This window comes from Palaemon carinicauda, chromosome 33 (assembly GCF_036898095.1).
Source record: "Palaemon carinicauda isolate YSFRI2023 chromosome 33, ASM3689809v2, whole genome shotgun sequence".
NCBI lineage: Eukaryota > Metazoa > Arthropoda > Malacostraca > Decapoda > Palaemonidae > Palaemon > Palaemon carinicauda.
The window spans coordinates 16,217,988-16,234,331 of NC_090757.1; the positions used below are offsets into that span (position 1 = coordinate 16,217,988).

The 16,344-nt window shown below is 36.1% G+C and overlaps 1 protein-coding gene across 4 annotated transcripts in view; it reads right to left on the reverse strand.

Annotated features, from left to right (window-relative positions):
* Window positions 1–5,211: 5,211 nt before the first annotated feature.
* mats (MOB kinase activator-like 1) overlaps window positions 5,212–16,344 on the reverse strand; it is a 33,805-nt gene continuing 22,672 nt past the window's right edge. For 3 of the 4 annotated variants that reach the window (XM_068356793.1, XM_068356790.1, XM_068356792.1), the window contains exons 4-5: window positions 9,050–9,213; window positions 5,212–8,938 (exon numbers count right to left, since the gene is read on the reverse strand). In XM_068356793.1, the coding sequence (XP_068212894.1) occupies window positions 8,861–8,938; window positions 9,050–9,213 (242 nt within the window). In that variant the 3' untranslated portion in view covers window positions 5,212–8,860. The remainder of the gene's footprint in view (window positions 8,939–9,049; window positions 9,214–16,344) is intronic. The other variant, XM_068356791.1, reaches the window with a different exon arrangement.

Sequence of the window (16,344 nt, forward strand, 5' to 3'; positions counted from 1 at the left end):
ATATTTTTGTTCAAGAAAAGGCTCAAACGTGTACCTGGTATTGGTAGGCGTAGGAATGATTTTGTGGAATTTCGGCAATGTGGCCTCGTACTTGGCATTGCCTATGTGGAACTTAGAATAACCCTCGTGATTACACCAAGATGAAAAGTTGTGAGGGATCGAGAAAATGAAATGAGATCGTGAGAACGTATTAGACCTAAGCATAGGTCTAGCATTATTTCTTAAGCTTTTTACATCAGCTATTCGCCGTTTATGATGACAACGTATTTCAAAAGGAATTCCATGGCTTTATTTCTAATTACAATGGTGAGTTTCATCCTCATCACTGTAATAGTATTTCAGTAATTGCTTTCTGAGGTGACACACACACACACACACACACACACACACACACACACACACATCTTCACCACCGTTGTGTATATACTAAAACAAACATTACCGATTTCAACAAATACAATCATGCTTTCATTCTCACCTCCAAAGACTTGCCTTTTGCTTGTCTCACTCAAGTCTCGATACCATAATTTCCAGTCTCCTCAATCCATCCACCTCTTATGCTTTATCTTTAGTATTAAACCCTCAATCAGTCAAACACAAAGATGCATTTGTGTACCCAATTTCTTCCCCACCCTCTTTTTTTTATTTTGACAAAAATGAAATGGAACAGAAAACCCTATACACTAACCCAATAGGAGACATCCAAATCGTGCACGCAACAACTTTATAATTTGCTCATCATTCTATAGGAGTATGGACTCGATTCCTATTGCCCTCCAGTAAAGAGGCTAAACTGCCATTAGGGGGCATCTTTACCTGAAGGCTCCATGTACCTTTAATATGCATACATCTCGACCTTACGTATAGAGCTAGAACTATATCCAAATCTCAAGTACTTTCTTTGGCTAAAAAAAAAAAAAAAAAAAAAAAAAAAAAAAAAAAAAAAAAAAAAAAAAAAAAAAAAAAAAAAAAAAGTGCTCATTCCTACTCATTAGAATTTCCTCTTACCAAGAGCTTCCCAACCTTTTAATAGGTACTTTTTTGCCCTACAACAAAGATTTCTTTATTTACGAACATGCTCATATTACCCCGCCTTAAGGCCTGTGAAGCATTACAAATAAAGAAGGAAGACTTTTCCTTCCGAAGTACTATTTAAATTTGCTATGAAATTCGGCCTATTTTACGAGAGTTGGAACACACTAATCCTCAATATTGTAACAAGAAGCCTTCTAAGCAAATATTTATAAATAGAAGTTACTATAACCATTGAATTAAGAAAAGGGGGATGTATTTCCCTTCTGCAGTCGGGCTCAAACCACTGCAAGTGAATAAGACTAAGGTTATCTGTTGATAACTATGCTATCAAGATGGATAAAGTTTATTTCATCTTAAACTAGCACATATCGGTCAAATTATGGCTATTAACAATCCAGTACTGTACAGTACAAGTCAGGTATATAAACTATATATCTCATACAAGTGGCCAGCATAAAATACTAAGAAATTTGGCCAGCAAAAAAAAAGAAAGAAAAAAAAACTAAGAGACTAACAAACTAAGGGTTTACAGATCGATGAAGACCCCACAGCTTTCCTCTTTGCCAAACTCGAGATTACACAATCTTCAAACCTGTCAGGCTGTTCTACCCAATCTCCTCACCAAGCACTATTATATCATTAGAAGCTAAGAAGAAACCCTACCTGGCAAAGCAGATTATTACAAGCCTAAGGTCCCCATTAGGGTAAGTGAAGAATGGCAAAATTTTACGAATAAACTAATTAAGAAAAATAAAATAGACCAATGAAAGCTAGAACATAACACAATACTGTACTTACATCAAGTCAGCAAAAGCACAGTAGTAGTCTTCACTCCTGAAGTTCCACAGATTCAACCATTATACAGATATAAGATTTAGAAAATCCTTTCTAATTTGGTCAGCTGGAGCAACACGAAAAAAAAGGCAAGACCGTTAAAATTAACAGCATGTTCAATACTAGAGGGTGGATCATACAGTGAGAATATTTGAATGAAAAGGATGATCAGAATTATAGAAAATATTATACAGTACATCATGCATTGCAAAAAAAACTCTCTACTCCATCCTATATTCATAAATTTGGACCATATCACAAAAGAATAACCGAGAATAAACCCCACTGTTGATTCAGGTTCGGCATGTCCAAGAGACCACAGAGAATATTATGGGAAATCTAACTAAAACCAGTAGGTCCTTGGATTATAATGAAGATTCCTTTCAATGTGGTATTGTAACACAGGTTTGATGCAAGTCACCACATACCTATGAACAATACAGTGCGTGTGTACCTTAAGTCACTTATCTATTTAATCCAGAAGTAGTCATAATCTGGGGCAAAAACACACTTTATATGGATACGGTATATAACTAGAACTGAGAGCAATTACAAAATAAAATGGCAATAAAAATAAATAACTAATTTATGGAAGCTGGTTGTCCGCGAAACGAAGATAAACCGTTGTAAACCAAGGGCCTGCTAATGGGAAATTAGCAGGAGTGGATATAGATTTATATTTGTATAGGCCCATATTGCAGCTAGGGAAAAACCTTGCAGTTGCACTATGAAGTTAAAGTTACAAGAGAGTAGACTACAAGATAGCAGATGAGGGAAAGTAAATGGATGAAAAGTCAGTGCAGCTAGGAGTTGAAGGGACAAAGCAAAGACCCACAAGTAACGCCTGCAGAAAACTTTCAGTGAGGTATTCTAATGTGACTACAACCATAAAGTGACCAGCAGAAGGGTTCTAGGTGCCACTGCCAATCTTTAGACAGAAGTTTGTAAACTGAAAGTGCAAGACAGCTTTTAGTTACCTATATTTGGACCTTGCCAGAAATCCTACATAAAAACTATTCAGGTTCTGAAGTCTTCCGTAACAATACTTGTCCTTTACAGAAATATTTAACCCCTTCTAGGCAGGGCAGATCTCCCATTGCCTATTCAATCACCACTGTAATAACATTCTAGTAACTTGTGCACAACTGTGCTTTCTTTACAATGTACCCTTGTTAACACAACATCAAGGTTCAACCATTTAGTAATGCAGTAAAGGCAAGTTTCAACCAAAATCCCTAGCCAGAGTATTTATTTCATCACCACCATTGGGAATTTTTTCAAAATTTTAGGTAAGTCATAGTTAAAGATAGGTGCATTAGTAGACTTGAAATTACCATAACCTTCCTCATTGCTACAGGATATACTGGGGAGTTTCAGCATTCTAGAAAGTTATTTGTTGCCATATTGTTGTACCATTGAGCCTTTCAATATACAGCAAAGTCTGTACCTCTAAAAGAAAATTGGATCCTTCGCAAAAGGTTACGTTTACTTTAAAATTATAGATTTTAATGTCTTTAAAGGCACAACTCACTTTAAACACTCTGAATGTCATCCTTCTTTCATTCACACAACAAAAAATCTGGAAATCAATTAAAGAAATCTTATCAGAAGCCTAAATATTTTTCACTTACTAGATACTAAAACTTTTAGAACTCTCAATATTGAAATTAGAATTTTAATGGCAATGGAGAAACTTTTGGGCCAACTCTAAAAGTTAGCAGTTTTTACTAAGGGGTCAGGTAAAAGAAATTTTCCCTTCTCCCCTCAGTCACTAGGCATTACCTGGGCACTAAAATAATAGGAGTCATCACACTCTGGTCACATGTACCTTACAATCCAAAATGTTAAGACCTGGTACAATTGAGATTAAACTGCACAATATATACTGTACAATAAGAAAAACAATCTGTGATTAGCAGATTTGCATTGGAAAATCCATGGTTTTAGTTTAAATTTGATCGTTGCAAGGTGACCCATCCAAGGATCTAGCCTTCTGTAGATTGCAGTTCTTCATGAGCTTCCATTTCTTCATGCTTTTGCAGTTTCCTCCATTTATATGATAATTAGCAAATTACTTGCCTGAATGGAGATACTCTTACAAAACACAAGAATAATACGCTTGACATAACATTTCAAAGAAGGAAAACTAGAAAAAAATCATCTACATTAAGGGAGAAATAAATTAACAAATGCTGCCTTAGATGACCGTGGAGGTAGCAGCAGTTAGGGATTCAGCGTTATGAAACTTCATGTGTGGTGGATAACGGGGGAGGGTGGGCTGTGGCACCCTAGCAGTACCAGCTGAACTCGGTTGAGTCCCTTGTCAGGCTGGGAGGAACGTAGAGAGGAGAGGTCCCCTTTTTTTGTTTCTTTTGTTTGATGTTGGCTAACCCCCAAAACTGGGGTAAGTGCCTCTGATGGTCCAGCACTTTGCTGCAGTAGAGGGGCTTGAGTGTCTCAATGATGGGCTGGGCAATGGCGGTGGGGTAGTTTATCCACCCTGGCAGGCACAACCATACCGCTAAGGCCAGTTCTGAGAGACCAGACCAAGACTGGACCCCTATAGGCCTTCTCCTTTATTTTAAAATAGGCAAAGGCTAGGAGAAGGAAAACTCCAAAATCAAACCAAACAAGACCCCAACGGCGGAGCTTCCCAGCGCCGGCAGAAGAGGGCAATGCCTGTCGGGCAGGCAACAAGGCGGGCCTTGACATAACAAGAACCCGGCAGCCCGATGCAACCAACATCGGAGAAGCCGCCTGTCTCATATGTCTTGAGCCGCGGTGAAAACGATGTGGGCCAAGTGTGTGAGCGTGGCCATTGCAAAGCCACGACCACCCAAAACAATATACCCAGCTACTGGCATTCTGTCGTTTCCTCCACCCTTCTTCATCTTTTCATAGATAGGAGGCTGATGGCTAACAACAGAACCCAATACTCGGACACGAGTGGGCGCCGACGACGACGATGTAGCATGTACAGTACTGTATTTTTAAAACAAAAGTGTATAGTTTGAGCCAAATTCAAAACTGGCTAAAAAAATTTGGAAAAATGGCACGTACTGTGCACCAATTCAAGGGTATTCCTCATTAACAAAAATCCTATTGCTTTCTTTTTCATAAACTGTTAAAATTGGTCTGTATTATTATTATAGAATTAATGCCTCAAGTAAAGCAATTGGTCTGTATTTTTTTTATAGAATTAATGCCTCAAGTAAAGCAATTGGTCAATATTCACAGAATATTAGATGCATCATGCTTGTAATGCGTATGAACATATACAGTACATGAAAGATTAAAGTACAGTACAGTAATTTTTTACCAATAGGTATAAGTGAAAGGCCCTTATAAAGATAAAAATATGTATTGCTGCTTAATTACATACTTGATATACCCCAAATAACCAAATAGGTTATTAAAAATAAGATATTCAAGAGAGAGAGAGAGAGAGAGAGAGAGAGAGAGAGAGAGAGAGAGAGAGAGAGAGAGAGAGAGAGAGAGAGAGAGATCATAACTACAACCAAGTTACAGTTGTGCTTTTTTAGGGAACTAGTAGCTTTAATAATAAGAGTAAAAAAAATCACTAAAATAAGGTCCCATAGTACACTGCAGTAAAATAATGTGCCACTTGGAAATTTGATCCATACATCATTAAACTCTGCCTTTGGCAAAACGTAATTTCATCTTTTCTCACACAAAATTAGAAAAAAAAACCTCAAAATTACAGGTGCACATTACTTATATATTGGCCCTTCTAAACAAGAGAAAAAGGAGGAGAAATGCTAATAGTATGTGTGTGTTTATGTCAAACATAACTTCATTAATGTAAAACCACGTGGTCTGACTTTTGTATCACTTTTTTCCCAAAAATAATGGCAAAATATAAAGGAACAGTTCAACTAAAATCACACAATAAAGAAGTATTTAAGAATCAATATACAACAGGTTCTATACCTATCTTTGAGAAATGCATTTTTCATACCCCTCAGATTTAACACTACAGTACAGTACTATCAAAAACGTGTGTGCATATGCATATAATGTATATAGAACTATGTCTAGTATATATCTATATATAAAATACACACCTCTGAAACTACCAAAGATTCTTATCATTTCAAATATTCTTCCGGATCAGACACTCTGTATCATTTCAAACTGCTATGAAATACGTACAAATTCAGGAACTGGCTAGATGTTTACATGAAATAAATTTCCTAACCAATGCTGGTGACAGCATTTACCTGCACAGATAACAAAGAGAAAGTACAAATAAATTTCTAATCTAACATATATGTTTCTAATTAAATGCTATCCATCACGCCTATGAATGATGAAATGATACAACATAAAGTGAAATTTGTTGAGGTATTAATAATGCAGCCATTTCATCAGCAAATCACTCCTACCAAGAGGTTACTGATATTTAATGAACTTGCATTTTTAGCTTCAGACTTAATCAAGTTAACAATCATTAGACATTGATATGTTTCAAGATTCTTATTTAGGATTAGTAATATTCTTGGCATAATACTTTTCATAATACCCATTTAGCTAAGAAAATTTTCTTCAATATGACTAACATATAACAGCAAATTAAAATGCAAGGCTACGGATAAATACAATTTCAACATAGAAAACAAAAGCATAAAATAATGCCAAGAGTTTAACACAGAAAAAGATCATGACAAAAAAGGGGTATTGGATTTTTGTACTCATACATTCTAAACTACTCAGTACCAACTTTTTTATTTCCTCTCCTTACAAACTTCAACATTTATCAGGTTTTAAAATGCATGAGATGTTTTCAAAATGGTGAAAATTGATAACACGATTTTGGCAGAGGGGCCTACATAAAAAGGGGCCAACACTTAATGTGCCCATATTTACCCATAGAAAATTTGACAGTATAGTCCATGGAATAAAGTAAAAAAAAAAAAAAAGTTAAAATCTCCCTTCCTGATATTTACAAAAAAATATAATAAATGGAAGAAAAATGTAATGAATTCAGCATTACAACAAAACTATGAGGTTGAAATGTTAAGTTTCAGCATTCCATTACACTGGCAATCCCATCAAACCAAACCTCATACAATTAATATATTTCATGAGGCTGAACACATCGTTACAAACCTTTGAACATTTCAAAGAATTTGATGACTGTACAGTGATGCAAACCTCTACACTTAATAGGACTTGACATGAATCTATCAAGGCATAAGCTGAATATATAGCATATCAAGCAAGAATATACAATCAGATGGCAAAACCAAATGGTATATATTCAAATCTATAAATGTGAAAACAAAAATTTCAAAGTGACATAGTTCCAACAAAACTAATTTATGACCTAAATTCATAAAATAGCATTTAATCACAAATTTCTAATACACTCACAGCTAAACCTTTTCAAACTCAACCCAAAAGATAAACTACAAAGTGAAGTTTACACAAACAATGTCAAAGATACATCAAGCCACTAAGCCTATCCCTGCTTCTCTCTTTGGCAAATAAGAAAAGCAGAATGCTCAATGCTTTCTGTATAAATTACAAGCAAGCAAGAATAAACTCTACCATTAAATTGCACCTTTCCAAATATTCCTCAATAAGCTTCTTTTATTTTAAATAAAGTATGTACGTAATTACAAATACTATGAACCTCAAATTGAAATGTAAATACAGCAATAAATTCATCTGCCTCAGATGAGATACAAATCTACAACCTTCGGCCAAATGCCTAACTTCCACTGGACTACTATGTCTAGCAATTAAGTGGTGGTTCAAAGTGTTTTTATCATAGCAAAGGCTTACATATCTTTTTGTTTTTGGACTGGAATGTACAGGTATAAGTGGATGTGTTGAATAACTTTCGCAAACATGTACTGTACTTTGCCACTGTAATTACCTTCAATTTACAATGCAGCCTTCTTGTTGACTAAAATAGTTGAATAATGGTTCCCAATTTTTATTCATTGTTCTGAATCCCAACTAAGGGCAGTTAATTCCAATTAGGTCTGAGAAACTCAAGCAAGCAATTGTACCTTTAATGTTGGTTGAAAGGATAATTAAATATACAGTACCACAATTTCCAATGTTTTCTGTAGTTATCATCATTATTATATAGTTTAAACCAAACTACCGAATCATATTTGACTCTCATAAGTCTGGCCTGTGTGTAGTGTTTGGATAATGGTTTTAAGGTAACTGATTTCAGCTACCATGAATCACTGATACTAATCTACAATCTTCTGCTATTATCTTTTGGAGTTGTCATGTCTGGCATACCTGAATTTTCAATCTAAACCAACTTACTATCAGCACCTATACAATTCGACTTTTTTCTATTCCTATATTGCAAATCACATTTACTACACGTTTAATAACGTTACATCACCTCAAACCCAGCTTGGAGTGTGCAAACATTGACTAAAAAATAACTTGCCCAAACTTCACTTACAATTCAGTAATTAATCACAAGGTCACTTTCTGAACATTACCAAGATGCAGTGACTCTGGACCTTTTCAAGCACTAAAGAATGGTTATCAACGCATAAAAATAAGGCAACTCCAAGAATAATCTATTTATGATCCATATTTTACAAGTCCTTACTTGATTCTTTTACAAAATTAGTTTCTTTTTAAACCTTAGAACTACAATAAATTAAGATCTTCAGCTCACATATGACTACTTCTCCAACTGGAAAAGAACAAAGATTAATTTTAAAAACTGTTCATCAAATGCATTACTAAATCTACACAACAATAGTGCAGCTGTGTTTCACTTCTATCTGAAATCATTTTATAAACTTCATCAAAATGCAATTTGACACTGAAAATTAAACTTTTGGCAAGTTCCCCAAAGACCAGCTTCCCTGAGAACATAATCAAAACTGTGAGTTAATCCTGATCTATGCAATGCCAAATAATAGGCCACAGATCATACACATTCTCTTAAAAATGCACATTTTTTCAATCTTTTACCTTAAAAAACTAATCATCGGTCCTTTGCTGCCAGTTTGTCAATCAATTCCTGAAGAGGAGCCAATTCTTTACGTTCTATTAACTGGAACTCCTGAAAAATTGAAAAATTCACAATGAGTCAATTGTATAGTGCAGTGTATAATTAATTCATTGTTTGGGACAATATGAAGCTGTGTGTAACATGCTTTTCAAGTCCCCTTACCTGAACAAAGAAGATGAAGTGTTTAAAGGAAGTATTGAGATGTGCTTCTTCCCCAAGCTGTACAACTTCAGAGAAATGTTGATGATATATATGAGCATACACACGGAACAATCTCTTCAGTATTGTTTTTGCATTACCATGGAAGTTCTTTGGAAAAGGAACACCTGCAACAAAAAAAGATAAATTTTCAATAAAAATATTAAAGGGATTCATAAGACCTCATATCTAAACAGGTAACAATAATAAAAATTATGTACAATACTACACAAAAGTTTGTCACTATATGATGATAATCACAACAAAACTATCAATACCTAAGGGATACAAATGCAGACAGATTTTACGCATATCTAAGATTAAAATTATCATATATAAATAATTCTATAAACAGCATTACCATAACTTCTTGACTAAAAAAAATAACTGAGGAAATCATGTACACCTACCCATGAATAATAGAAGGAAGTGTGTGGACTTAACCATGAATAACAGAAAGAGGCATGTGGACCTGAATATGAATAAAAAAAGGAAGCATGTGGACCTGACAAATGATAACTGAAGGAAGTATGTGAACCTGAACACAAATAACAGAAGCAAGCTGTGAACCTCAAGATTAATAACAGAAGCAAGCATGTGAACCTCAAGATTAATAACAGAAGCAAGCATGTGAACCTCAAGATTAATAACAGAAGAAAGCATGTTGACCTGAACATGAATGACAGACAGAAACATGTGAACCTGCACATGAAAATCAAAAGAAATTAAGTAGACTAGAAGATAACCACAGAAAACATGAGGACCTGAATATAAATAATGTACAAAGCATGGTGACCTGAACATAAACAGAAGCAAGCATGTGGACCTGAAGATAAATAACAGAAGAAAGCATGTACTGTATATCTGAACATGAATAACAAATATGTGGAGCTGAACATGAATAACAGAAGGAAGCATGTGAACCAGAACATGAATAACAGTAGTAAGTGCATTGACCTGAACATACCAGAAATAAACATGTTGACCTGAACATGAATAACAAAAGCAAGCATGTGGACCTGAACATGAATTACAGACGCAAGCATGTGAAACTGAACATAACAAAACTAAGCTGTAATGTCTGTTAAAAAATGTCCCAGTAACATTTCCTATGACACTTTTCTCCCTTAATATCCTTAATCATGGTTGACATTCTGTGGCTAGGCTAGAATGTAATTGTTGTTATCAGTTGTAAGCGGGCCAGAGGTTAATACTGTAAACATGTTCTACCTAGATAAAGTTTAATGATGAATCCAGAGTTATCCAGCTATGGAAGCACAAAAGGCAACAAGAAAACCTGCCAGGATATCGTTATGTTGTGTCAAGAACCCGTTATTATTATTATTATTATTATTATTATTATTACTATCCAAGCTACAACCCTAGTTGGAAAAGCAAGATGCTATAAGCCCAGGGGCTCCAACAGGGAAAAATAGCCCAGTGAGGAAAGGAAAAAAGGAAATAAATAAATGAAGAGAACAAATTAACAATAAATCATTCTAAAATAAGTAACAACGTCAAAACAGACATGTCATATATAAACTATTAACAACATCAAAAACAAATATGTCATAAATAAACTATAAAAAGACTCATGTCCGCCTGGTCAACAAAAAAGCATTTGCTCCAACTTTGAACTTTTGAAGTTCTACTGATTCAACCACCCGATTAGGAAGATCATTCCACAACTTGGTAACAGCTGGAATAAAACTTCTAGAGTACTGCGTAGTATTGAGCCTCATGATGGAGAAGGCCTGGCTATTAGAATTAACTGCCTGCCTAGTATTACGAACAGGATAGAATTGTCCAGGGAGATCTGAATGTAAAGGATGGTCAGAGTTATGAAAAATCTTATGCAACATGCATAATGAACTAATTGAACGACGATGCCAGAGATTAATATCTAGATCAGGAATAAGAAATTTAATAGACCGTAAGTTTCTGTCCAACAAATTAAGATGAGAATCAGCAGCTGAAGACCAGACAGGAGAACAATACTCAAAACAAGGTAGAATGAAAGAATTAAAACACTTCTTCAGAATAGATTGATCACCGAAAATCTTGAAAGACTTTCTCAATAAGCCTATTTTTTGTGAAATTGAAGAAGACACAGACCTTATATGTTTCTCAAAAGTAAATTTACTGTCGAGAATCACACCTAAAATTTTGAAAGAGTCATACATATTTAAAGAAACATTATCAATACTGAGATCCGGATGTTGAGGAACCACTGTCCTTGACCTACTTACAATCATACTTTGAGTTTTGTTAGGATTCAACTTCATACCCCATAATTTGCACCATGCACTAATTCTAGCTAAATCTCTATTAAGGGATTCACCAATCCTAGATCTACATTCAGGGGATGGAATTGATGCAAAGAGAGTAGCATCATCTGCATATGCAACAAGCTTGTTTTCTAGGCCAAACCACATGTCATGTGTATATAGTATGAAAAGTAATGGGCCAAGAACACTACCCTGTGGAACACCGGATATCACATTCCTATAAACACTATGGTGCCCATCAACAACAACTCTTTGAGATCTATTACTTAAAAAATCAATCTTGTTAGGAAACAAGAAAAGCAACTTGCATATCGTGAGAACCATGACTGAACTAAGTACATATGGCTAGCCCATTGCAATTTATGCCCATGGCAGCATTTTCCCGTAGAGAATTCCAATCTAGCTCAAAAGTAAACAGACTGGAAAGATAAGTTTCAAATATTCCATAAAAGGTAGTGGTGTTGAAAATGATGGTATACAAAAAGCAATTTTGCTTCACTTGTCAGGTCTTAAGGTACAACGTCTTTTCAAGATTCTGAATGTTACAGAGGACATGTATAATGATGCAGCTGCTGCATCAGATGAACATTTTATGCTTCAAAAGAATGTAGCTTACGAGAGGCCAGTTTTCCAGGCAGGCTTGCCATGGCTCATCCAAAGTATGGATACTTTACCTAACTAGGCTAAGGAATTTAATTAAATCCAGTGAACATCCAACTGCTGAAGTGAATTCAAATTTAAGGGATCAAAATATTTGATGAAAAGTGGTTTTCAAAGAATATACAATTTACATTTCTAAAGGAGAGAAACTTGACACCAGACAACATGATTTGAATGGTACAGCATCGGGAAATGGCCGATAGCCAGGCTGGGCAAATTGAAGAGTATACTGTGAAGCCATGGCAAGATATCTATCTCAAGAGAGAATAGGTTAAGTTATCAGCCCAAAGGTTGCAGTACTTTTCAAGGAAAAAGGGGCGAAAATACAGAAAATTTGGATTATTCTAGTAGGCCAAAATATAAAGTGAGTAAGACTAATATGAAACAAAGCTGTTGAGGTTGTGGTTTACAAGGTCATTGGAAAAATTACTTCAGTATTGCTACTGTAAAGACAAAAGATATGTAGAAAATGTGGTAAGGTAGGCCATTTGCCTTGTGTTTGCAGGTCTACTACAGTTTCTCATCCTACTCATAATGTGGATCAAAGAATGTCAGTGCCCTAATATGGAATGAAAAAGTCCAGTGGAAGAAGCAGTGCGGTTAGAAATTTCATTACGAGACGGCTATGTCAACCTGGCCATAACCTGCATATCAATGTGGTAAAAGATGTACAGTCTGATCTAGAAAAGGACAAACATTATGAACATTAGGTGTTCCATGTTAAGAATCTATATGCAGTAAAATGTTTGCTTGTTTAATCTTCAAGTTAACAATGTATCTACTGAGTTTTTTTATTGATTCTTGTAATATTATTACTGCCTTTGAATTTGAGAAGTTAGTAAAGTCCATAATTTTCTGAGAATATAATAAGCTATTGTACTCTACGGTGTGAAAACCCAATTGAAAATAAGGGAATTTATAGCAAAGACTGAGTCCTCATCTGGGAGAGTGTATGTTGATGCAAATTTCATTGGTGATGAGAAAAATTATGTCACTGATAGTAACCTCCTTGGCATGTACACAGCTACGGCTTTATATATGTTGAGAAATGGTGAAGAAGTTAACCATGTGAATACTGACACTGTGTGATACATTTTATGATCTATGGTTGAAATAGCATGTAAATCCCAATGTGAGGCCAGTTGCACAATCTTTGAGGAGAAAGTTGAGAAAACACTTGATGATTTGTTACATTCAGATATTATTGAGCCGGTGCAAGACCCTACGATATGGGTTTCTAATTTTGTATTTACTTCTCCCAAAGCCTGGTAAGAGTTATTCTAATTCTGTATTTTCCCCAAGCCTGGTAACAGTGATGAATTGAGGTTATGTGTTGATATAAGGAGTCAACGAGGCTATTTTAAGAACTATGCAACCTATCTCAACAATAAATGAATTGTTGATTGATATGAATGGAGGTGTATTTTTCAAACTAGATTCAAAGTGGGGATTGCTTCAAATTGAATTAGAACCTGAGAGTAGATATTTACTGTAACTAGTTTTGTTACTCACAAAAGGTTGTTTAGGTATAAATGGTTGTTGTTTGGAGTTGACTATGCTCCCTAAGTCTATAAACATATTCTACAAGTTTTGCAAGATTGTGAAGGTATTATAATGTTAGTTCATGACATAATTGTCTTTGGAACTAATATTAAAGTAGTAAACATGTGGACCTGAACATGAATAACCAAAGCAGGCATGTGGACCTAAGCATGAATGACAGAAGCAAGCATGTGAACCTAGACATGAATAATAGAAGCAAGCATGTGGACCTGAACATGAATAACAGAAGGATACATGTGGACCTGAACATGAATAACAGAAGGACGCATGTGGACCTGAACATGAGTACCAGAAGGACGCATGTGAACCTGAACATGAATAACAGAACTGTAGACTTCTTTTTGTCATTTCAAAACCTTTCGGATTTTTTCAAAGGTTTTCATATTTTGGAATTTAAAATAAAGGATTCTCAACTGGTACCATCTCTGAAGTATCAGCTGCATTTTTCTTCCAGGGTAGGGGCCCTGAAAGAGACTGCATGAAGAATTAACAAGTCTTGTCTGGCAGTCCTTAATTTGTCAATAAAACATGAGAATTCAAGACTGACCAATACCTCAGAGCAAGAAAACTTTTGGGGTATACAGGTTGAACAAAGAAAGACCTAAAATTTCTCTTGTAGGTAAGTTCACCCAACAAGAACGTGGACTGAAGCGTGGGAGAAGTCTATGGCATTTTTTGCTTAAAGTCACATAATTTCCCATTTTCTCTTTCAAGAAACAAAAGGTCAAAACACTGGCCAAGTTAGTTACAGAGACAGACCATAGGTCTAATCACGATACTCTCTAGATAGACCATGGTGAAGACCCACAGCTAAAGACTGTCACATAGAAGGGCTAATCTATTGTTTTAAATCTCCAAGGGAAAGACTATTTGAAGGACTGATGAGCACACATATAAAGAAGTATTGCTCATATCCAGGAGCTTCTTAGACTAGCTAGGAATAAGTGTATTCTCAGAATTGTAGTTCCTTGAACTCACTTTGCCTAGAACACAGCTGGAAAATCTCGGGCAAAGCAGCCCTGAAACAACTATAAACCACAAAGCACACCAAATTATTTCTCTATGGTCAAGATTTCTCAGGACAAAGGCACAAAGGTTGTCTATATAAAAATGCAATGACCTGGAAATCTCTCTCCAGCCTTGGTTGTACTTCACATAAAATAGAACAAGACCATCAGGTCCTTCTGGACTTACCACTTCCCAAAAGTTTGCCTTTCAAAAAAATCGAGGATATAGCAGCTAACCTGGAGAGCATTTACACTCCTAATAATTCAGTCACTCGTGAGAAGCCTAAACCAGGTATACACTGACGAGAATAGGTCACTGGAAAAGTTCAATAACAATCACTCGCCAAGTCCAAGTCCCACTCGACTCCCTCGATTCAGACAATGATAAGTCCCGGAAGTATACAAAAGCAAACGCTCATTACCGATACCAATTATGCAAAACCCTAGACATAGGTACATTTTATTTTGGTGAAAGGAAGCACATTCTTGTATTCCCAAAGCATTTCCAAGAAAAGCATTAATGGGATCTTCCTAGGAGCAAGCCTGGGACTGACCACGAGAGTAGACCATGAAGACTCTCTTTTCACACTTATGAAGTCCAGGGTGGCAGTCCTGTATGTCTTAAAAACTACGATACGTTCCTGTACTCCATTCCACGGAACCATACAAGACGAAGTACAGTGATACTTAATGTCAAGTTATTTTGTGTTAAATGGTTTTCAACTATCAGTTTTTCACATTCTTTACTATTACGAAGACCATATAAATATACCAGAAAATTAGTAAAAACACTGAAATCACTCTATACAACATGAAACAGAGTTACTTACTGAGGTTTATGCATTTTCTAGATGGATTTATGAAGAGATAATTTTTGTTGTTATATTTTGTATTACAAATCTAGGAACATCACAAATTTCTAAGTAATTAGTATTTTTCCTAACATACTTACCTCGAACTACTTTCTTAGGAGTTACTGGGAACTCTTCCCATCCGACCAGAATTTTGTGTAGTTTACCCTATTCCCGTTTTCTATGGGGTTAACCTCAGGCGGAGTGATACTCGCCCTGAGGCGACCCGGGGTCGGAGAGCATGCTTGCTCAGGTCGTGCTCCTCAGTAAGTTTCTTCGGAAAGGTTCTCCTCAGGCCTGCAGGGCCCTCGGGGAAGGATGGGTGGGCCATAACCCGAAAGTAGTTCGAGGTAAGTATGTTAGGAAAAATACAAATTACTTAAAAATTTGTGATTTGTTCCAACACGGAGTACTTACCTCGAACTACTTTCTTAGGAGACTTAAACTTTAGGAGGTAGGAGTGTCCTGCAGGGGCTAGAGACTGACCAGCTGGAAGCACAAGGGGGGAGGAACCTAGATAGGAGGCTAGGTTCCGTAGACCAATGATAGAAAATGCACGAAATAGGGAAACTGGCCAAAAAACTAAGTGTCTAAGTGGCTTACCTATGTAAAAACGTCTCAGAGACGTATTCCTCGCTGATGAAGTGTCCTTTGGTAGATGATGTGTCTTTGAGTCATGCTAGTGCGAGTAATCAGGGACCAGGGAAAGGTTAAAAAGGGAAAAGGGGGGGGGACAAAGGTAAGGAAGGATCTCGTGTCTCTTGGACTTACCGCCCACAGCTTCCCTGGGGCTATGACCTTAGATCTTTTGGAGGGCTGAAATGACAGGACCAAGGGCGAAGCCGTCCAAAGATTTCCTCGAACAATCCTTCAGGTAGTGTTCCGTGAAG